The 24,112-nt window shown below is 44.1% G+C and overlaps 1 protein-coding gene across 1 annotated transcript in view; it reads left to right on the top strand.

The window, feature by feature from the left end:
• Positions 1-24,112, top strand: part of LRRC75A (leucine rich repeat containing 75A) — a 448,446-nt gene that overhangs the window by 275,794 nt on the left and 148,540 nt on the right. Inside the window, exon 3 of the mRNA XM_069761242.1 lies at positions 12,813-12,925. Coding sequence (XP_069617343.1) covers positions 12,813-12,925 — 113 coding nt within the window. The remainder of the gene's footprint in view (positions 1-12,812; positions 12,926-24,112) is intronic.

Genomic DNA, 24,112 nt, shown 5'->3' with positions numbered 1-24,112 from the left:
GCAGGGAGGAAGGACATTGAGGAGCTGTCAATCTGACTAGGGGGGAAGGAGGTCGAGGGTAAAGTTTAAATTAAAAACTATGTTACGCTTATTCATGTTGTATTTTTCTTATAATAAATTTGTGGCAAAAATCCCACAAAAATTAAGAAATCTGGAAAGGGTCAATATTAAACATCTATGGAAATTAACTGGACTTATGATTAAGTTACTTACTACATTGGTCTATATAAATAACCGATACTGATGGAAACATTTTTTTAGATAAAAAAGGGGTTTTTTTAGTTGTAAAATTCAACACTTTCACATTATATTGGCATGTGAAAATAAGAATTTGATTTCTTGTTACATAGTTATATACAATGAAAAAAGATTTAAGCCCGTCAGGTTCACACTTTCTCCACCAGTTCTACACTTTATATCTCTATGTTCGAGATAAGAAAATGTCAAGACAAGGAACAGCAAAACTCTTGTCCACTGTGTCTAGTAATGCAGCTCCGCTAAATTCCAAAAATTGAGGTGAGCCAACTTTTAATTTGGATTATAGAAGTAAGGTGTTGAGCACACAGACCTATAAAAAGCCCTTGATGTCCGCTGCAGACCAATGTAAACTGTGGATAAAGAATGAATAGCTGGCTCATAAACACAAAAAATGTTTCAAGAGTTATTCCTAAAATGATAGGACATCCAATAACCATCAGTTTGGGTATAACTTTTTAATTTATAAGATGGTCAGACAAATCTGAGCTCAGCTCTTGGCTATTTCCAACAGTCTCGGGCAATGAATGGAGTGGATGGTGAGCATTCGAGAATCCACCCAGTTAACCACGGGACTGCAGAGTCTGGTTCCCGAGTTTTAGATGCTTGATCTCGGAACCACGGAAGGTCAACAAGAAAATCACTAAGGTATACTATCCACATCTCCCGTGTGTAATGAAATATCTTACACCATAATGTAAGAATTAGGGAGCCTCTTCTCTTATTACTCGGTGTTGTTCCCATTCCTTTCTTATTCCTATCAGAAAAGAACAAATTAATTCAAAACTAGATATTACCAAGGAATATGTGTCCCTGCATGGTCTGACATCTGTCCAGCCAATGCTGCTAGTGTAAGGTCCGTTTACATGGAAAGACTGGTGGCGCTAAACGACCGCTGATCGGTAACATTTAGCGGCTGTTGGACGTTTAATATCCTGTTTGCACAAGCCAAGTGCATTAAGCGATGTGCGCTAAACAATCTGTAATCTAATTACCATGCACCTAGTATTATACTCACTAGTCGCCATCTTCATCTGCTATTGGCGCTGCTCCGGCCAGTCTTCTGCAGGTTGTAACATGCCGGATAACTCCAGCACTTGCTTGGCAATCCGAAAGTCACAACTCAGTGTAAGTCTATGACAGCCAGAACGGGGCCAGAACGAAGCTCTCATAGACTTACCCCTAGAGCTTGTGACCGCTACCTCTGACTTGCTGTCAGTCAGAAGTTGTGATCGCAAGATGGCGAATCATGACGGAAATGTCTCCAAGAAGTGCTGAAGATGGCAGCGGATAAGTATTGTACTAGGGTCAAGGACATTAGATTAGTAGTGTAGGGAAGAGAGCCAAGTTAATGGTCTCTTGCATGTCTGGGCCAGAACCGTCGGGGCTGTCACTAGTGTTGCAGGGGGAAGAGATTGCTGACCGGAGCAGTACAGGGCACCTGACTGATGGGGGCGGGTCCGACTTAAATAGCAGTTTGAGCTGGAAGACAGGACACTTGGTGGGGACCGAGCTTGTGAGTAGTAAGACGATTAACTCCCTCTTCATGGACCCACGCCCACTAGCTGTGCCTATACCCCCAGCTAGCCAGACTGCTGACGCGTCCTACCCTCAGCCAAGAGAGACTTCCTCACCGGGTAGTGATCAGGATAGAGTACGGATCTTCACTCTGCTCACCACCACGGAGGCACTGTTAAATCCACCACCGAGGCACTGCTTAGTCCCATCCTTTCGGTGCCTGCTGAGGACCGGCCCGTGCCTGTGACTGTGACTGCTGGACTGTGTGCTCCTACTGAGGCCTTGCTCACTGAACTCTCTTCTTCTTCTGTGCCGCCAACCATCACCCCTGCCTCACCGTGCGCACGGATCAGGAGATCACGTGCCGAAGAACCCGGAAGATTCGTCGTCGCAAGGAGAACGTGCATCGCTCATCTGCTGGACCGGATCGGAGGCATCTCGCACCGCCTGAGGTGCCACCAAGGGATCTTCCAGCGAATAGAGACTGATAAGTTCACTTGTTACGTTCTATTGCATTTGACTTTTCCCCCGTCTTCCAATCACATCCTTTACCCCTCTGCTTGTATAATTACTGCTTCTATATATATAAAGAACCTGTTAACCCTTGCTCTGTCTCCTGTGTCTCACCGCATCCTACGCACCTGCTGGCATCCTACAGTAGCACCACTCCAGAGCGGAAATAAAAAAAAATGCTAGACTGGTGCTTTAAAAAAAAAAAAAAAGAAAATCTCAGTTATCCTTTTAGATGCCCCTTATTTGGCTCACATGCGACAGAGCAAATCCATTCCTTTATGATGGAAACTTCTTTCTTTTTTTTTTTCAACAAAAAACATTCATGAATTATTAATGACTTGTACATATGACAGTCTATCAGCTATTAAGCTTGTGAGTAAATAAAGATTTCCTTTGAATGTACTGTAAATTTCCATTGTGTAATTTAATATCTTCTATATTAATATCTTAGCATAATGGTCTTAGCCGCTGAGGGAATATTTTGAATCAGATATGTTAGTTTACACTTGTTTTTCCATCCTAATATGTTCCCAGCATCTACAAAATTATCCCAATTCCAATATTCCCTTGTGTAATGCTTTATTTTTACCGTGGTCATTCTTATCCATTTAATTTTTTATTCTTCAGAATGTGACACATATTACAGTACAGACCAAAAGTTTGAACACACCTTCTCATTTAAAGACTACCTCTTGAAGCTCATCAAGAGAATGCCAAGAGTGTGCAAAGCAGTCATCAAAGCAAAAGGTGGCTACTTTGAAGAACCTAGAATATAAGACATAATTTCAGTTGTTTCACACTTTTTTGTTAAGTATATAATTCCACATGTGTTAATCCATAGTTTTGATACCTTCAGGGTGAATGTACAATTTTCATAGTCATGAAAATACAGAAAAATCTGTAAATGAGAAGGTGTGTCCAAACTTTTGGTCTGTACTGTATGTATATATATATATATATATATATATATATATATATATATATATATTTGCTTTCCAGGTGTTCCCAGAGAAAAACATGGGTTAATAATAGACACTTTACTGAGATTAGAGCCTGAATCGGAAGCGTTCATTTATTTTCTCCATGTTCCTGTCTGCGGTGACTCAGACCTTCTGATTTCTTGGTTTAATTTTAACCTCAGTCTGCGATCGTGCTGTTTTTGGTGACAGACAGTTTCTGCAGGTGCTGGCGATGTAGTAAGGTGTTTTTTTTGATGGGGAGGAGGACAAATAGCTGAGCAATGAATGCAACGGGAGTAGAGTTATAATGGAATTTTTTTTACAATCCATGGAACCATAACAGATATTGAGTAGAATATTAAGGAACGGATCACGGTCTCCATGACTTCCATCCACCTCTCTTTGCAGCCTGCAGTGTAGAAAAGATACCAGTCAAGAAAGCAGACCATTGTTTCAGGATAAATATCATTTTCACACCTCAATACTGTTGTTTAGGGAGCGGACAGAGAAACCTCCAATGTCATTTATCTAGAAAAAGTGATACAGACTTGTGAAATTTACCTTAACGCCTTGGTTCATCTCCGCCTGGCCACAGTTGAACCATTACCCATATTGTGTTCTATCCTTGTATCATGGGGAATTTCTCTCTTTGTGCAGTGTGGTCAACATCATAATTGGAGCTCAGTGAATGAGCTCTTGTGACCATAGTTACGTTGTTGGACTCAGAAAAATATGTATATTTTATTACTTGCATCTTTTCAGACGCTGCAATGGTTTTCTTGCGATTAGCAATGGGCAATAGTTTATTTCATTAGTGGTTACACATTTTTTTTTAAGGGTTATTCAACCTATAAAGAATGACTGCACTTGTCATGATAGTTTAGAAATATGGTACTGACCCAATTGGCTTGTTGTTGACTCTGTATTTGCTTATTCCTTTTGTACTGTGCTACAGTCTTATATCGACCCGGCTTGTTTTGACTATTCCGCTGCCACCTGGTGGTGGCCTCGCCACTGCATTGAAGGTCTGGTCTTGCTGTGTGAAGTCCTTCCTCCACTCTATTGCCACCTAGTGGAGCTTGCATTAACCTGCATTGCAGCAGCGTGATAATGCTGCATACTGTGGCGTAAATGTCTATGTCTCCTTCTTAAGCATATAGAAAGGTGAGCCGGTCCTGATGCGAACCCCTAGAAACCACACAGTGACAGAAGATAGGAAAATCAGTAAACATTGTAAAACTCGATCAACTGAACTACATCATCACCTACGATGTTTGCACCTGATATGCTTTTCACCATTGCTTCATCAGGAAGCAAATGAAGCGATATTAAAGGGGTTGTCATTTTTCAACTTTTTAACTTCCATTGCGTGGCCAGACATCTTTGTAACTACAATGTATTATCACTGTACTCCCAATCTTAAGCAGTTCCCACTGATCATGTGACCCTGTTGGTGTTTGCAGTGCAATCCTCTGCTGACATCCGTTTCACAAGTCATGGAGTACAGCGTACCAAAGCACTGCCACATTGACAGGACATAAGCACAAATATTTGTCTACTTTATCTTTTGAGTTGCATCTCTTTCTAGCGTATGTGCAGACCAATCAACCAGTAAAGGACTTTACACGCTTGGGAATTCTATGGAGAAGCAGAGGACTATAGGAAGTGAACTGTGGATTAGGCTGCATTATGGAGCATAATGCCGCCATCAAAACATTGTGTTTGGCATAAAGCATACAAAGGGTTAGAGTGAGGGCAGAGGAGGCTTAATTTACAGCAGTCCTCTGCGATCAGAGGAAAGTTTATGACGACTGTTTTCATAAGCGAATAAGTCAGGACGTATTGTTGTGTTTGATGTATTGTTGTGTCTGTTATGTTTGATGAACAAGATTGCCTTGCGCAGGCGTGTACTACGGAGGACAGAGCATGAACTTCAATCCAATATTGCAGCCAGCATGCAGCCAGCGGGTAAGGAAAGGGTGACTTAACCCCTTTCTGACCTCGGACGGGATAGTACATCCGAGGTCAGAAGCCCCTCTTTGATGCTGGCTCCGGCGGTGAGCCCGCATCAAAGCCGGGACATGTAAGCTGTTTTGAACAGCTGACATGTGCCCGTAATAGGCGCGGGCAGAATCGCGATCTGCCCGCACCTATTAACTAGTTAAATGCCGCTGTAAAACGCAGACAGCAGCATTTAACTACCGCATCCGGCCGGGATGGTTCAGAATTGTAACCATAGAGGTCCTTGAGACCTCTATGGTTACAGATCCCCGACAGCTGTGAGCGCCACCCTGTGGTCGGCGCTCACAGCACACCTGATTTTCTGCTACATAGCAGCGAACAGCAGATCGCTGCTAAGTAGCAGAGGCGATCGTGCTGTGCCTGCTTCTAGCCTCCCATGGAGGCTATTGAAGCATGGCAAAAGTAAAAAAAAAAAAAAATGTGAAAAAAATTAAGAAAATATAAAAGTTTAAATCACCCCCCTTTCGCCCCAATCAAAATAAATCAATAAAAAAAAATATCAAACCTACACATATTTGGTATCGCCGCGTTCAGAATCGCCCGATCTATCAATAAAAAAAAAAGCATTAACCTGATCGCTAAACAGCATAGCAAGAAAAAAATTTGAAACGCCAAAATTACGTTATTTTGGTCGCCGCGACATTGCATTAAAATGCAATAACGGGCGATCTGCACCAAAATTCTATCCTTAAAAACGCCAGCTCGGCACACAAAAAATAAGCCCTCAACCGACCCCAGATCATGAAAAATGGAGACGCTACGAATATCGGAAAATGGCGCAATTTTTTTTTTTTTTTAGCAAAGTTTGGAATTTTTTTTCACCACTTAGGTAAAAAAATAACCTAGTCATGTTAGGTGTCTATGAACTCGTAATGACGTGGAGAATCATACTGTCAGGTCAGTTTTAGCATTTAGTGAACCTAGCAAAAAAGCCAAACAAAAAACAAGTGTGGGACTGCACTTTTTTTGCAATTTCACTGCACTTTGAATTTTTTTCCCAGTACACGACCAATGATGTCGTTCAAAAGTACAATTCGTCCCGCAAAAAATAAGCCCTCACATGGCCAAATTGACGGAAAAATAAAAAAGTTATGGCTCTGGGAAGGAGGGGAGTGAAAAACGAACATGGAAAAACGAAAAATCCCAAGGTCATGAAGGGGTTAAACACCTGAAAACTCCGCCCATATGAATGAAAACCGATCCCACCAAATTCAGGTGACAGGTTCCCTTTAAGGTCATAGTTTTAGTTGACACAGGACAAAACTGGTGACAAGTTGCCTTTAAGTTTTTTGTGTTTTGCATTCTTTTATTCTATGTCAGACTCTTGATTTACAGTAGAGCTGTCTGTCTGAAAAGGTCCAGATGACCTCATGTCCCTGTCTAATGCATTTATAGTTTGTGATGAAAATATTAATATGGTACGTACAAGACAAGATGATATATTCCATATCACTTATATTGAATATCTCCTCGGCTGTAGCTTGACCAATTCACATTATCCTGACCTTGACAAATGCCTTTCAGGCTTTGTAAGCAGCTCCAGCAACAGCAAAAACATGTGCCTGTGGGAAGATAGGGGTAGTTTGGAGGTCGTTGATAAGGTGGAATAAATGGAGCACCAGGCCACAGTTTCTTCATTTTGGCTGCGTGGGCTCATTTGTCCTCACCAGCGTAGACCAGTACATTGCATGGTTACATTTTATAATATTCCCAGTTAGGTTACGTGCACATAGCGTTGGCTAGAATGGTAGAATGGCTAATGAAATCAATTATCAACCTTACATAAGCTAGTAATATATGTGGTGTGGCAAGATGGCGTCTACATCCTGGAACTACGCCCTGGAATCCTTGGAATGTGAGGTGGATTTACTGAAGACCATATATGGAACAGACCTAACATGGACCTATCATAGACTGACACGATGGCTGCTGAGAAGCTGCGCAATGCCCTCTTCCTGCCTGCTTCATGATCTTTTGTTTATACTAATAAAGTTCAGTTCTGTGCCAGCTCTTGCCGAGAGGAGTGCACATCTGACCCTGTGTCCGATGTTTTTATTTTATGCATGCACGTGGCTCATATTTATCAGGTCAGGGGCTGGCAATCACTAAGATCTCACCTTAAGAGATCACCCAAATAGCGTCTGTGATGCCAGCGCAGCCCGACATGTAAATCCCCTTCAGGAAATCGCATGCAGTCATTTTCATGAAGCATCTTGGCCAACTGTACTGGGGTCGTTCTTCCACCGACATTTTTTACTCTATACCGTGAAGCATGAGCATGCCACATGTTTTATCCGCTTTCGGGTTCCTGAACCCCGACGTGGTTAAAAGAAGTGAAGGTTAAAAGAAGCGGTGCAGCATTGGCGACGCAACGCACAACGCAAATGTAAACGCATGCACAACGCAGCGTTTTGTGATGCATGCGTCCACTTTTGCATGGTTTTTGGCACAGAAAAAACTGCATCATGCAGCGTCCTCTGCGCCCTGACGCATGCGCCACAGTGACGCATGCATCACAAAACGCAAGTGCAACGCATGTCCATGCGCCCCCATGTTAAATATAGGGGCGCATGACGCATGCGTCACCGCGGCTGCGCCCGACGCAACGCTAATGTGAACGTAGCCTAACACAGATCTTGTGCACAGCAATGCCATTTTAGCATTGCGGTGCATTATGTCCATTTCATGGGGGCCTTTGGGGGTGTATATTCTGGCAGATTCTGAGTGGAATCCGCTTGAAAAAGACATTGTGTTCATATAGCCTTGTAGTGAGTAGACATGTCTAGTAGCTCAGTCCCACCACCTACATCCTCTTGTGATTGTGCAGAATCACGGCTGCTTTTTAACAGAAATCTGCATTTAAAACCTAGAAAGGAATTTGATAATTAATTTGCACAGGTTTTGTAGTGTGAAAGTTTCAAAAATCTGCTGAGCTCAGTGATTAGCTGCTGTGTTGCTGATGCAACGTCATCACAGCTGCAGCCAGTGAACAACCACCTGAACAGCAATGGACCTGGGGAGGGTGAATTCTGGATGTTTCTGCTATTTTAAAGGGAATCTGTTAGCAGGTCTTTGTTATTTAATCTGATATCAGCATTTAATCTGATAGCAGAGACCCTGATTCCAGTAATGTATCACTTAGCTTATTTGTTGCAGCAGTTATGACAGAATCATGGTTTTCTCTGCTGCTGATGTAGCAGAGCTCATTTGTTGAGCTATGTATAACCCCTGCCCCATAGCTTTCTGTGTACACTGTATAGTGACATGGATCGCCCCCGCGGGCAGTGGGGTACTCGGTACCGGGTCCTTTGGTTCTCAGGGGAATGTCACGGTGGCTGACCCGGTCCGTGACCCTCGGGACGTCCGTGTCAAAGGGGGAAAGGTCTTTAAAGAGTAATGTTCGTGACGCCACCTGTGGTGCTCGGTCAGGGTGACCGACGCTGCTTAGGGGTCCGCTGGGGTGATGTTATGGCAGCTAGATGTTATACCTTCCCACAGGTGAAGTGTATCCCCAGGGCTTCCCAGTGTGTAGATGGTGTGAGGCGCAAGATTGCAGTCTTTTTACCTGATACTGAAGGCTTCAGCATCCACAATCCAGAGCACAGATCACAGGGCAGGCAGAGTCCGGCCGGTTTGGAGGCAAATCCAGCGTCCCCTTATCCAGGTGGAAATCAGTAGCCTTCCTCTAGCGCCTTGGTGTTGTAGTACCTTACTGCTAAACCACTCATAAGGTGCTCACAACTGTTGTAGATGTTATTGATGTTATGTCTCTCTCTCTCTGTCCCCCAGATGGATAGGACAGCCCGTATGACCGGTGGCGTGAGGCTTTTTACAGGGACTCTATCATGCCCCGGCCTCTCGTGGGTGCCACCTTGCCTCCTGGGTATAGGGCGGATCAGTAACGTGAAATTAGCTGTCCTGCCGGTCTCTGGAGCAAGGCATAAAGGACTGTTGCTCCCTCGGTATTCCGGCTACCGGAATCTTGCGCCTCAGAAGGAGGCAGCCTGTGCAGGGCAGAACTCCTTCTGGTACTCGTTGAGTTTGGCGCAGGTCGCCGCACCGTCAAAATGACGCATGCGGAGGCATCCGCATACATCGGCATGGCCTGCATACCTAATGGTAAAGATAGGGTACACACGCTGCATGCTGACGTAGGCGGAGCTGACCGGAGGAGGTGCGGCGGTGGGCGGAGCTTCATGGAGGACCTACGCAGCCCTCCGCAGCACCTCCATCCACAAATGTGAAACCAGCCTAAGGAGGGGTGATCCTGCTAACAGATTCCCGTTAAAGCTACAGAACAAGGTCACTGAGATGCTGAAAAGCCTAAAAGTCACCAACACTTTGCTGACTCAGTAACTGCAGAGTTCAGACCTCATCTGGCATTAACATCAGCACAAAATCTGTGTGCAGAGAACTTCATGGCATAATGTTTCATGGGCGAATAGCTGTATGCAAGTCTTACAACCCCAAGCACAATACCAAGCGTGGGATTTAGTGGTACAAAGCACAGTACCACTGAACTCTGGAGTAGTGGAAACATGTTTTGTGGAGTAACGAATCACACTTCTCTATCTGGTATGCTGATGGTCAAGTCTGGATATGGAAACTACCAGGAGGATGTTACCGGCCTGACCGTGTTGTGCCACCTATGAAGTTTGGGGGAGGAGGCCTAGTACTAAGATATTGTCTTTCAGGGACTTACTAGACCCTTTTATTCCAGGGAAGAGAAATCTTAATACATCAGTATAGGAAGACTTTTAGGGCAATTCTATTTTTCCAGCTTTGTAGGAACAGTTTGGGGAAGGCCATTTTCTGTTCCAGCATGACATTGCCCCAGTTCTTACGAACTTTAGCGGCTGCATAAAACTCTTGTCTCAACACCTTGGTAATTAACTAAACTGGGGATTGTGAGCTGTAAAAATGGGGCATTTTTTCCCCTATACTTAAAAAAAAATTGATGCGTCCATAAATTTTTTCAAACTGAAGCTTGTACAGAATATTATGACTGTAATTCCCATCATTTTACATTCACAATGTATGTAGCTCAGAGGTGTCAAACTGCATTCCTCGAGGGCTGCAAACAGGTCATGTTTTCAGGATTTCCATGTGTTGCACAGGTGATAATTTAATCACCTGCACAGAATGATTCCATCACCTGTGAAATACTAAGGAAATCCTGAAAACATGACCTGTTTGCAGCCCTCGAGGAATGCAGTTTGACACCTCTGATGTAGCTGATGTCTCATATCAGAATTATGGGCTGTAGACATGGATCACTTATGATGTTTATTTTTATGCTTTTTCAATGTGTTCATAAAAAATGTTGACTGTCCATGATTTTATGATAAGCTGTCCAGAAAATATAGAAAATGAAGTTGGCAACGATAATAGAGATCCGGAACTGTTGGGTCATAGAAGACCTAGACAGTTCTGCAGTGCAGTCAGGAGGCTGCGTTTCTCTTGTAACTGAGGCTAATATTCCAGCCCCAGTTACAAGGGAAATAAGATGCAAATCACAAAATATTTAAATGCCCCCTCCACCTCCCAAAAGTGTTTTAAGAATTTATGGGGGGCAAAATGTGTAAAATAAAAAAAAAATTAATAAAAAAAATGTTACTGTCAATCCAAATTTCTATTAATAACCCCGGCCCTGTAAAAAAAAGAAAAAAAAAGAAAAAGAAAAAGAATATGTAAGTGAAAACGTTACAGTTCTTTAAATCGCATGTATGAAAAAAAAAACATAAAATGTGCATGGTGAGGAACGGGGTAAATAATTCGATTTTGAACTGTTTAAACAGTGTAATTCACATTTACCGCACAGTCAAAAAGACATTAACAGCCTTGTGTGCCGAAAGGAAAAGAACATGACATCTACTTGTTAAGGCTTGTTAATATTATCAATTTGACTTATTATGATGTAAATATAGTATAAATATTTTGTGCACAACTGTTTAAGCAGGACATTTTCTGGACTAATTTAACTGTTTATTCAGGACAGTATTTGGACTAATTTGATTTTATATTAAAGACGATATTCTTATCTTGATATTTTAGAACAATTGATCAATTGGATATATATTTTTTTTAACTGTACTTCTAATAATTATGTCTCTTCTATTGCTTGAAAAGGGATTTGTAGCGCAAACTTTATAGTATGGATAGTATAAATATTGATCATTGCATAAAGATATCGCTATGATAATATGGTGAAAATGTGTTCTTGGCACTTAGATATTTTCCTTGTTGTGGTCATTATGTGAAGCTCGTAGTGCAGTCTCACTCGTCCAGATAATTTCGGTACCGGAAAAATCGGTACCGGAATTATCCGTGTCCGTGTGCTCCTGTGGTACATCAGCGTGGCACACGTGTGCCGCCCGTGTGCCGACTGGGTACCACACGGAGCGTGCAGGAGACAGCGCTAGAGATAAGCGCTGTCCCCTGCATCTGGTGCTGAAGCCGTCATTCATATCTTCTCTCCAGCAGCGTTCGCTGGAAAGAAGATATGAAAAATCCTTTTTTTTTTGTCCTCATGTTTAAAATAAAGCTCCCTGTTGCCACCCCCCTCCCACCCGCTGTGCGCCCCCCCCCCCCCCCTGCTGTTACTAAAATACTCACCGGGCTCCCTCGCAGCGTCCTGTCCTTCCTCGCCGCACCTTCTCCTGTATGAGCGTTCACGTGGTGCCGCTTATTACAGTAATGAATCCCTATGGGATGTGGAGCCGCATATTCATGACTGTAATCGGTGGCCCCACGTGACCGCTCATACAGGAGAAGGTGCGGCGAGGACAGGACGCTGCGAGGGAGCCGGGTGAGTATTTTGGTAACAGTGGGGGGGCGTGCAGGGGGTGGGAGGGGGTTGGCAACAGGGATCTTTATTTTAAACACGAGGACAAAAAAAAAGGATTTTTCATATCTTCTTTCCAGCGAACGCTGCTGGAGAGAAGATATGAAGGGCCGCTACAGGACTACATGGGGGAGACAGCGCTTACAGTAGCGCTGTCTCCTGCGCGACACACGGACTGCACACCGACAGCATCTGTGTGCGGTACGTGTTTTACACGGACCCATTGACTTTAATGGGTCCGTGTAATCCGTGCGCTCCCTCGAACACTGACATGTCTCCGTGTTTTGCACACGGACACACGGTCCGTGAAAACACGCTGACATGTGCAGTGACACATTGCTTTCAATGTGTCTACGTGAGTCAGTGTCTCCGGTACGTGAGGAAACTGTCACCTCACGTACCGGAGCCACTGACGTGTGAAACCGGCCTTACTTAGAGTTTTTGAACTCCAGTTCTCTTAGGGTATGTTCACACTTGGTGTTTTTGTACCGTTTTTTATGCATTTTTTCTTTTTAAACACTGAAAGAATGGACATGCTGGACTTTTCAGAAGCGTGAGCATGAGATTTTTAAAATAATGTTTGCTTTGCTGGAACGGTAAAATGTAGCATTTATGTCGCGGAAAAAAATCAACAAAAACGTTGCAAAGTTACTATACAAGGATCCTATGGGCCCTGAACTTGTCTCTTGTTCCTCTTGCAGGAGGGCGATTCACTTGGGGCCATGGAGAAAGTTTGCAGGCAGCTGACTTACCACCTCAGCCCTCACTCACAGTGGAAACGTCAAGGTATTGTGAAGCGGAAGCCGCAGGCCTGGTGAGTCGCCTTTCCAGAAACGGCGAAAGTTGACAGCTCATGCATCTGAACTTGATATGGGGTATCTGCAAGTGTTTTTATTGAACACATTGCTTGTTTTCTTTTGCCTCCTGTTGTCCTCCCTACTTGTTTTGTATGCACATGACTTGTTGTGAAAGCCCTGGGCTCATACGTGACCCAGATCTTTAATGTAACCTACATCAGCACTTCCTTGTAGGCTCCTCGCAACCTTTTACAATGTGCTGGATCATCCCCTGCCTGCATGTCATCACAACCTCTTTCCTTATAATAACCTTTATCCCTGACTTTTTTCTCCCTCGGCCTATCTCCTTTTCTCATCATTCAGCATCATTATTAATGGGGTGAAAACTTTTCTGATGAATATACGGTAGTTCTTCACTTTCAGCATCAGACCTGTATAAAATGCTTGGAGGTTAAACATAAACGTATGTAATAGGTTGTATAACATTTTACTTGTAAATGTACTTCCAAAGTATGTTAATAGGAAAGGGATTACATTGTATATTTTACTCAAAGGCGAATGAATGTGACATGAAGCTACGATTTTACTCCCCACCTAGCCCTAAGGATGTCATAAGTCACTATATATTACTAGATGGTGGCCCGATTCTAACGCATCGGGAATTCTAGAATATGTATGTAGTTTATTTATGAAGTATTCAGAATATTGCAATTTATACACAGGATTCGGCCGTCTGGGCGCGACCAATCAGCGAAGCGTGATTCAAATTCCGCGCCAATTCGCGTCCGGACTGCACCTGTCGCTGATTGGTCACATCCGGCTGGCCACGAACAATCAGTGAAGCCAGGGCCGGCTCCAGGTTTTTGAAGGCCCCGGACAAAAGAGTCTCAGTGGGCCCCCCTCTTTAACACATACCACGATTCATGATGCACAGATACAGCAGAGAAATATACCACAGCCAAGTGGTATATAACACAGCCCACGTAGCATATAACACAGCCCACGTAGCAAATAGCACAGCCACGTGGCATATAGCACAGGCCACATAGTATATAACACAGCCCACATAGCCACGTAGCATATAGCACAGCCCACGTAGCATATAGCACAACCACGTAGCATATAACACAGCCACGTAACATATAGCACAGCCACGTAGTATATAGCACAGCCATGTAGTATGTAGCACAGCCCACGTAGTATATAGCACAGCTCACGTAGTATATAGCACAGCCCATGTAGTATATAGCACAGCCCACGCAGTAGATAGCACAGCCCACGCAGTGTATGACACAGCCCACGTAGTATATAGCACAGCCCATGCAGTGTATAACACAGCCCACGTAGTATATAGCAGAGCCCATGTAGTATATAACACAGCCCAGGCAGTGTATAACAGCCCACATAGTATATAGCACAGCCCACGCAGTATATAACACAGTCCACGCACTATATAGCACAGCCTATGTAGTATATAACACAGCCACGTAGTATATAGCACAGCCATGTAGTATATTGCCCAGCCATGTATATTGCACAGCTACGTAGTACATAGCACAACCCACGTAGTATATAACACAGCTATGTAGTATATTGCCCAGCCACGTAATATATTGCACAGCTACATAGTATATTGCACAGCTCGCGTAGCATATAGCACAGCTCACGTAGTATATAGCACAGCTCATGCAGTATATAACACAGCCACGTAGTATATTGCCCAGCCTCGTAATATATTGCACAGCCCATGTAGTATATAGCACAGAGATGCAGTATATAACACAGCTCACGCAGTATATAACACAGCCCACGTAGTATATAGCACAGCGATGTACTATATAGCACAGCCCACGTAGTATATAGCACAGAGACGTACTATATAACACAGCCCACGCAGTATATAACAGCCCACATAGTATATAACACAGCCCACGTAGTATATAGCAATGTGGGCACTATATCCCTGTTAAAAAAAGAATTAAAATAAAAAATAGTTATATACTCACCTTCCGGCGGCCCCCAGATCCAGACGAGGCGTTTAGCAATGCTCCTCGCGACGCTCCGGTCCCAAGAATGCATTGTGGTCTCGCGAGATGATGACGTAGCGGTCTCGCGAGACCGCTACGTCATCATCTCGCGAGACCGCAATGCATGGCCCGGAGCGTCGCGAGGAGCGGGAAAGGCGCCGGAAGGTGAGTATATAATGATTTTTTATTTTTTTAATTATTTTTAACATTAGATCTTTTTACTATTGATGCTGCATAGGCATATAACACATAAAACATTATATACTAATAATAAATCATATACAGGCGTAGAATAACATTTTTCTTAGCTCATCCTGAAAAAAAACAACAACTATGATTCCGTTGACCACATAACCACCGATGGTGTCATGTCAGCAGACGTTGTGAGGACCCAATGCTTAAAAATATATACTGCAATGGTAAAAGGTGTATATAGGTTAAACTCACGCTTGCCAACTGTTCCCGAATTGTCCAAGAGGCTGTCAGAAAAAAAGGAGAGATATACAGGACACTCACGAGAGTTGTGAAATGTCCCAAGTGCCATAGGAGCCTCCCAGACATAACAATGTGACGTAGCCACTATAATAAGTATCAACATTCATTTATAAAAAAAAGAACCAACAGGGAAGAACTTGGGATAATAAAGGAATATAAGAGGAAGGGGAAGGGAGGGAACTGAAGAATAAGGGTAGACGAAGTGGATGTGGGGAAGGAGGTGGAATCCTGTTTAAAACTTGAAAGTATATTATTTTAAAGTTGTCATGTTGGGTAAGGCTGAATTTCCTTGATCTTTGTGAAGAATTCATGGTTCCATCATCCAACCATCACTTATGCTATATGCCACTGTATACTATGACTACATGTAATGCTGAATACACTGATAAAAGGTGTATATGGATGTAGACTTATATAGTAGTAGGCCTTTACTAAAAACCGATGACTTGGCCCATCACCCAACTTCCCTGGCACAAGTCAACATAAATGGTAAAGACTATAAAACTTTGGACACATCTGTTTTTGCAATTGTTTTCCTTGTTCTTACTGGAATGTGGACATTGTAGATTCAGACTGAAATCAGCAAAACCACAAAGGAACACATATGGAAACAAGGAGTAAATAAACAGGGGGGTAACAAATCAGAATATCTGTTAAACCTCAGATTCCTCACATTACCCAACTTTACACCCAATTAGAAGAGTCTGAGGTTTTACACATATTCTGATTTGATTTACACAACTCTTTTTAATCCTCATTTTTATGTTTTCCTTTGTGCTTTTGCTGCTTTCAGTTGAATCTACAATGTGCACATTCCAATAAGAACAATGAAAACCATTGCTTGAACAGGTGTGTCGAATCTTTTGACTGGCACAATAAACGCAACTTAAAACTTTTCAGTCCAGGTGAAAAAATTATCACTGAATCTAATCAGAAGTGATTATACTGTTAATGTCACTATATGTCGAGATGATCCAATTGTACAGCAAAGCTTGCAATAATATACTGTATATTATGGAAATAAAATGGAAAATATAATAATATCTTTAACGGGTTGTTGAGAAAATGGTAAGTTATACCCTATCCACCAATGGGACCCCCACCAATTCCAAAAATGGGGCCGTGGGACCCGCTTGCCTTTTTTCAGCAGTTCCATAGACAATGAATAGAGTGAGGTTGAGCGTTCGCACCTTTCCTCCATTCATAGCATGGCTTTGCAGACATCATCATCATTTTTGATGTTTCAGTGCATTAGACATATATCATGTAATTAAGTCCTGCACTTGTCGAGCAGGTTGTCTTGCTCAGCAGCCAGATGAATATGCAGCATGTGCTCACAAATCAAGCAAACACAATTGTGTGAGTTGTTGGCGGAACCATCTACGATTGTGGTTGTGAATAGGCTGTGTGCTCTTTGTTAATTGCTTTGCTTTAATTATGCCTTGGCCACTTTTTAGAACATAAAGAAAAGTGAAATGACTTCCAGTTTTCGCCATTTCTAGCGTAATTGCTGTTTCATCTAAGCATGAAAAATGCCGGAGATCTGCACAATTACTTAACGCCAACAACACCCTGCCATACAAAAACACAATGAATATGTGAAGCCTCTTAAAGGAAATGTGCCATCATAAATTGGATTAAAGGGAAACCATCAGCAGTATTTCAAACCCCAAACTATATACTGTATTTTTCATATTATAAAACGCACTTCTTTGCCCCAGATTTGGGAGGGTTATGAGGGGGGTGTCTTATAATCTGAAGGTAACTGACCAAGGGGGCGCGACTGTGGTGGAGCGGGGTCACAGGAGGTAGGGTCACTGCTTCAGGAGGCTGGCAGCAGCAGGAGTGGGGCGATGCCCTGGGTGTTAACCAAAATCACAACCTGCGCATGCGTTGACTCTGGCAGCCAATTTCCTGAAGCCCACTGCAGGGAAATCAATGAGAAAGGGAACTCCATTCACCGGCGCTGACATCATAAAAGAGCCCAAGGCCCGCAGCCTCACACCGCCTGAACGCACCCTCCTCCCAGCTGGGGCCCACAGCATTACTCCACTTCTGCCGCCGCCGGCCTCCTGAAGCAGCGACCCTGCTGCCTCCTGTGATCCGCCCCACTGCCGCCAGTCCCCGGTAAGCTACCATTAAAACAGACTATAAGATGCATCACCATTTTATTTTTAAAAAAAATTCCCTATTTTCCAGTCTAAAATTTGGGATGTGTCTTGTAGTCCCCAAAATACAGTATATGCACATGCAGCTCTTTCAAATACAAATTCGGCAATACCCTTCCATGGTCAGTCCATTCGTCTTTTAATGAGAAATCAGCGATTGAATTAATACGAAAATGAGTCTGAAATACTATTTGTAGATCTGAAGCCTCTGTCACTTCAGCTCTATTTCCCACCTAGTACTGTCAGCTCCTGACTGACTGACAGCCTTTATGCTGTGTGATTTCAAGCAGAGTAGCTGCTGGGTGGAAGTAGATCTGAAATGAAAGAGTCTTTAGATCTACCTTAGACATGCATATCAATTCAAACATTGATGAAGGATTATGGTAATTCTTAAGCCTCTGTCACACCAGCTCAATGCCCCACTCAGCTCCGCCTTTTCCTGCTTGACAGATGGTCCTGCTGCCTGAAATCAAACGACATAGAGACTGTCAGTCAAATATGAGGAGGTGGCACTGGATGAGGAATAGAGCTGGAGTGACGGAGGCTTGACATCTACAAATACTGTAGCTCTTCAGCCTCACTTGGATATCAATTCAAATGCTGATTTCTCAGTAATGGAGGTCATGTAATGTAAAGGTGTTGCAGGAGTTAAATGCGCATATAAATAATTTTGGGGTAAAATCCTGCTGACAGATTTTCTTTAAAAATAACGGAAATCTATGTCAGTTCACAGCTGGTGTAGATTATCATTTGTAGAGCACGGACAATCCAAGATCCACCACATTTTGTAAAGGTTGGGCACCTCTTAATAAATTTGTTGCATCTTGTTCCAGCAGGCTTCTGTATAAGACTGCCATAAGTACTGTCACTAATTTCCCCAACCTCTATTCTATCATTGGACCAACAATTGTAGGAACCAAAAGATGAAAAATATGGCATAAAATTGCAAAAATTAATATGGAAAAAATTGAATATTTGGACTGCGTAACGGGAAAGGAATTTTCTAAAAATCGCATTTGCAACAGTAATATATGCAGTGAATAACTACAGAAGTCAAAGTGAACTAAAACAGAGATATGGAAATTACTGTGAGCATGGATTTTCCTTAATGTCTTTGTGGGAAAACGTGGAACAACTGAGGTCGTGACAATACAGTTACAGTCAGTTTTCCATAGACAGATAACATATTCTATTTGGATCTGTGCCTTTAAAAGTGACGATAATAGTCAAGTACTATGGGTTATTTTTCATTTTGCTCTGTATTTTTCTTAGACTTTAGTAATCATTATTTAGATTATTTTGCTAGTATTACTAATTTCTGTTTATGCTTAGAGATTTAGCAAATTAAAGCAAACATCTAGAAGTCATAGACTGCTGAACAAACTAGGTTAATTATGCCCTCGCTGAGGAACTGCATGGCTGTGACCTCCGTGGTGCAGACACAGGAGGTCGGCTGTGTAATGAGAGCTCGGGCAAAGGGTTGACCAAGGTCTTAGAGAGACAAAGAAGATACAACTTCTATTTAAGCCGGTAGGAGTGAAAATCTCAATATAGGACCCATGGCTATCATCTGCCAATGGGTGTAGAAAAGTTCTTTGGTTATAATTCATTGTTTGCAAACTCTGCAAAGTGGAGCAGTTTAGAATAACTTATAATACATACGAAAACATGATGTGACATGCACACAGAGCGATTGTATGAACTATCATTCTGTGCACATAGAATGTTTTCTAGCCTCTCTAAGGGTATGTGTCCACGGGGCGTATTGTCAGCGCTTTGGACGCAGCGGATACCCCGCTCCGCCCAAAGCGCCACCCCCTGTTGTACGTGTGGTGATTCCAGATGTATTCATTGAACACATGCAGAATCACCGCATCGTATTCATAGACCGTGTGATTTATCTTGCGAAGACGGAGCATCTCCACAAGATAAATAGACATGCTGCAGTCTATAAAGAAGCGTCGCATGTCTGGTTATGCAGGGAAGGTGGATGCGGCCCTGCACGCATAGTGGTGACGGGATTTCATAAAAACCTCTCAACTATGCTATGACATCATGACGCTGCGGCTGTACGCAGCGTCCAATCCGCAGCAAATCCTGAAGGTTTCCTGAACGTGGAAACATACCCTAAGAAGGCTATTAAATAACTGCTGATGAGGTGTCATTTAATGGATCGATTAACAGATCAGAGGTCGTTTAACAGGAGGTTGTCCATCTGCTTTTTGAGGATTGACCACAGGTTCTCAATGGGATTGAGATCTGAGGAATTTCCTGGCCATCAACCCAAAATTTCAATATTTTCCTCACCTAGCCATTTAGTTATCACTTTGCCTTGCAACATGGTCTTCATCATACTGGAAAATGCATTCATAACCAAATTACTCTTGGATGGTTGGAAGACATTCCTCTTGGAGGATATTTAAGTCCATTCATTATACAGTGATCTTATGTAAAGATGTGAATGTGCACACTCCCTTAAATGAAAAGCCCACCCCCTTCCACACATGAATGGTCCTAGGATGCTTTACTGTTGGCATAACACCGGACTCGTGTTAATGCTAATCTTTTCTTCTCCGGACAATGTTCTTCCAAATATCCCAGACAGTCTAAAGGGAACTGCATCAGAGAAAATGAGCTTACCCCAGTCAAATCCCTGTGTTTCCTGCAGAATTTGATATCAGACTCTAAAATCCCTTTGCCTAAAGCTTAAGTCACACTAAACGACTTACCAACGATCACGACCAGCGATACGACCTGGCCGTGATCGTTGGTAAGTCGTTGTGTGGTCGCTGGGGAGCTGTCACACAGACCGCTCTCTCCAGCGACCAACAATAAGGGGAACGACTTCGGCATCGTTGAAACTGTCTTCAATGATGCCGAAGTCCCCCTGCAGCACCCGGGTAACCAGGGTAAACATCGGGTTACTAAGTGCAGGGCCGCGCTTAGTAACCCGATATTTACCCTGGTTACCATTGTAAAAGTAAAAAAAAAAAAAACACTACATACTCACATTCTGATGTCTGTCACGTCAACCGCCGGCGTCCACAGGGTTAAAACTGCTTTCGGCAAGAACGCTGCTAATGCACGTGCTGCTGCCGAGAGCTTCCCTGCACTGACTGTGTCAGCGCCGGCAGTAACAGCGGTGATGTCACCGCTGTGCTTTGCTTTACGGTCGGCGCTGACACAGTCAGTGCAGGGAAGCTCTCGGCAGTGGCGCGTGCATTAGCAGTGCTCCTGCCGAAAGCAGTTTTAACCCTGTGGACGCCGGGGGACGTGACAGACATCAGAATGTGAGTATGTAGTGTTTTTTTTTTTAACTTTTACACTGGTAACCAGGGTAAATATCGGGTTACTAAGTGCGGCCCTGTGCTTAGTAACCCGATATTTACCCTGGTTACAAGTGAACACATCGCTGGATCGGCGTCACACACGCCGATCCAGCGATGACAGCGGGTGATCAGCGACCAAAAAATGGTCCTGATCATTCCCCAACGACCAACGATCTCCCAGCAGGGGCCTGATCGTTGGTCGCTGTCACACATAACGGGATCGTTGCTACGTCACCAAAAGCGTGACGTTGCAACGATATCGTTAACGATATCGTTATGTGTGACTCCAGCTTAACTGTGCATACAGATTCCCTGATATCTTCCTTCTGCCATTCCTCAGCATTCTCTTCACTGGTGTTGAACCATCCCCAAAGCTTATGTTAGGGCTAGCGGAACGCACCAAATAATAAGACTGATAGTTTATGGTACGTTCGCAGCCCGGGGTCCACCGTGCAGAGATGGAACCTGCTGCTAAGTAATGACGGACTATATGGCGGTACTCATAAGTATACACACGTGGGTTAAACTTCTCCCAATGTGAAGGAAGCGATCCTGTTGCGTCACAGGATCGCGGTACCGCACATAGAAGGCGAGCAAGCAGTCAGCGAACTTAACCCCAACTAGGATTGAAGTCCGATTAGACCCTTGCTGGCACAACACCTCAACTGGGTGTGTAAGGAAGCTGAGTAACAATATAAGGCACAAGAGTGCATGCGGTGCCGCACTGACGAACGCCACTAACCACCCAGGCTTGGGTAAGGAAAGCACAGAGGAAGTGCACGGCGCCGTACTGGCGGTCACAGCAACTGGACGCTGTAACGTGTGATTAGTGCTGATGGCTAAGTCGGGCGCTAGATAGCAACCACACACCTTCCGCGAACAGACATTCAATAGGGAAGGGGTTTCCAAGGACGACTTGCACTCACAACAAACACACGTAAGCAAATGTACACTAGCGCATGGCCGTGCGGTCATGCGCAGTTTATATAGTTGCAGCACAGGAAGTGGCCACGGAAACTTTGCCCTTCCAAGACCTGCCAAGAGGACCAATGGAATGTGCTGCAGAGCCTGAGCACATGACCCTCGATCTCCAACGGGAGATCTTGCCCTGGGCATGCTCAGTGTGTGCAGACAAGGACTTAGTCCCAGAGAAGTCTGCTCTCTGCTGACCAGCACTGGGTTTAATGGCAGAAGCTGAAGAAGCAGCAGTAACTCTCTGTACAGAGTGAGACTGAGCAAGACGCTGGGACCGACGTCCCTGCTGAGCAGACTCCACTGCAGCTGGAAAAGAATGGGAGACCGCAGCGGAGATGGCTCGAGATTCCCCCTGTGCAGAAGCGGGAACTCGAGACCTAACAGCTTAATCCTATTTAAGAGACAGTCCTGGCAACTAAAGGCCTTTTTTTCGGCACCCTAAAGCCTTTTTTCTAGAAATTGAACATTTGTCTTTGAAATTCCAGATGATCAGATAAATTGTTGCTTTAGGAACAATTTTACAACCAGCAATGTTCTTGCCTGTAAAGCTCTATTGATGCAAAGCAATGATGACAGCACATGGTTCTTTGCAGGGTAACAGACGAATACAATTATTTCAAGCACCAGCTCACTTCTAAAGGTACTGTCACATTTAGCGACGCTGCAGCGATCTAGACAATGATCCCGATCGCTGCAGCATCGCTGTGTGGTCACTGGAGAGCTGTCACACAGACAGCTCTCCAGCGACCAACGATGCGAAGTCCCCGGGTAACCAGGGTAAACATCGCATGGCCGCGCTTAGTAACCCGATGTTTACCCTGGTTACCAGCGTAACCGTAAAAAAAAACAAACACTACATACTTACATTCCGATGTCTGTCCCCCGGCGCTGTGCTTCTCTGCAGTGACTGTGAGCACCAGCCGGAAAGCACAGCGGTGACGTCTGCTTTCCGGCTGGCCGGCGCTCACAGTGCAGAGAAGCACAGCGCCGGAGGACAGACACCAGAATGTAAGTAAGTAATGTTTTTTTTTTTTATGTTTATGCTGGTAACCAGGGTAAACATCGGGTTACTAAGCGCGGCCCTGCGCTTAGTAACCCGATGTTTACCCTGGTTACCAGTGAAGACATCGCTGAATCGGCGTCACACACGCCGATTCAGCGATGTCTGCGGGAGTCCAGCGACGAAATAAAGTTCTGGACTTTCTGCTCCGACCAACGATGGCACAGCGGGATCCTGATCGCTGCTGCCTGTCAAACTGAACGATATCGCTATCCAGGACGCTGCAACGTCACGGATCGCTAGCGATATCATTCAGTGTGAAGGTACCTTAACCCCTCTGTGACCTTAGACGTACTATCCCGTCGAGGTGCCCTGGGCTTATCTGACCCTGGACGGGATAGTACGTCATAGCCGATCGGCCGCGCTCACGGGGGGAGCGCGGCCGATCGCGGCCGGGTGTCAGCTGCTTATCGCAGCTGACATCCGGCACTATGTGCCAGGAGCGGTCACGGACCGCCCCCGGCACATTAACCCCTGGCACACCGCGATCAAAGATGATCGCGATGTGCCGGCGGTACAGGGAAGCACCGCGCAGGGAGGGGGCTCCCTGCGGGCTTCCCTGAGCCCCCCGCAGCAACGCGATGTGATCGCGTTGCTGCGAGGGTCTCCTCACCTCCCTCCCTGCTCGAGCCCCGGATCCAAGATGGCCGCGGATCCGGGTCCTGCAGGGAGGGAGGTGGCTTCACAGAGCCTGCTTAGAGCAGGCACTGTGAAGCAGCCTGCACTCCTATCAGATCAGTGATCTGACAGAGTGCTGTGCAAACTGTCAGATCACTGATCTGTGATGTCCCCCCCTGGGACAAAGTAAAAAAGTAAAAAAAAAAATTTCCAAATGTGTAAAAAAAATAAAAAAAAATATTCCAAAATAATGAAAAAAAAAAAAAAATATTATTCCCATAAATACATTTCTTCATCTAAATAAAAAAAAAAAACCAATAAAAGTACACATATTTAGTATCGCCGCGTCCGTAACGGCCCGACCTATAAAACTGGCCCACTAGTTAACCCCTTCAGTAAACACCGTAAGAAAAAAAAAAAAAAAACGAGGCAAAAAACAACGCTTTATTATCATACCGCCGAACAAAAAGTGGAATAACACGCGATCAAAAGGACAGATATAAATAACCATGGTACCGCTGAAAGCGTCATA

Source organism: Ranitomeya imitator, chromosome 3 (genome assembly GCF_032444005.1).
Source record: "Ranitomeya imitator isolate aRanImi1 chromosome 3, aRanImi1.pri, whole genome shotgun sequence".
In the NCBI taxonomy this organism is placed as follows: Eukaryota; Metazoa; Chordata; class Amphibia; order Anura; family Dendrobatidae; genus Ranitomeya; species Ranitomeya imitator.
This window is presented reverse-complemented; position numbering and strand designations above follow the sequence as displayed.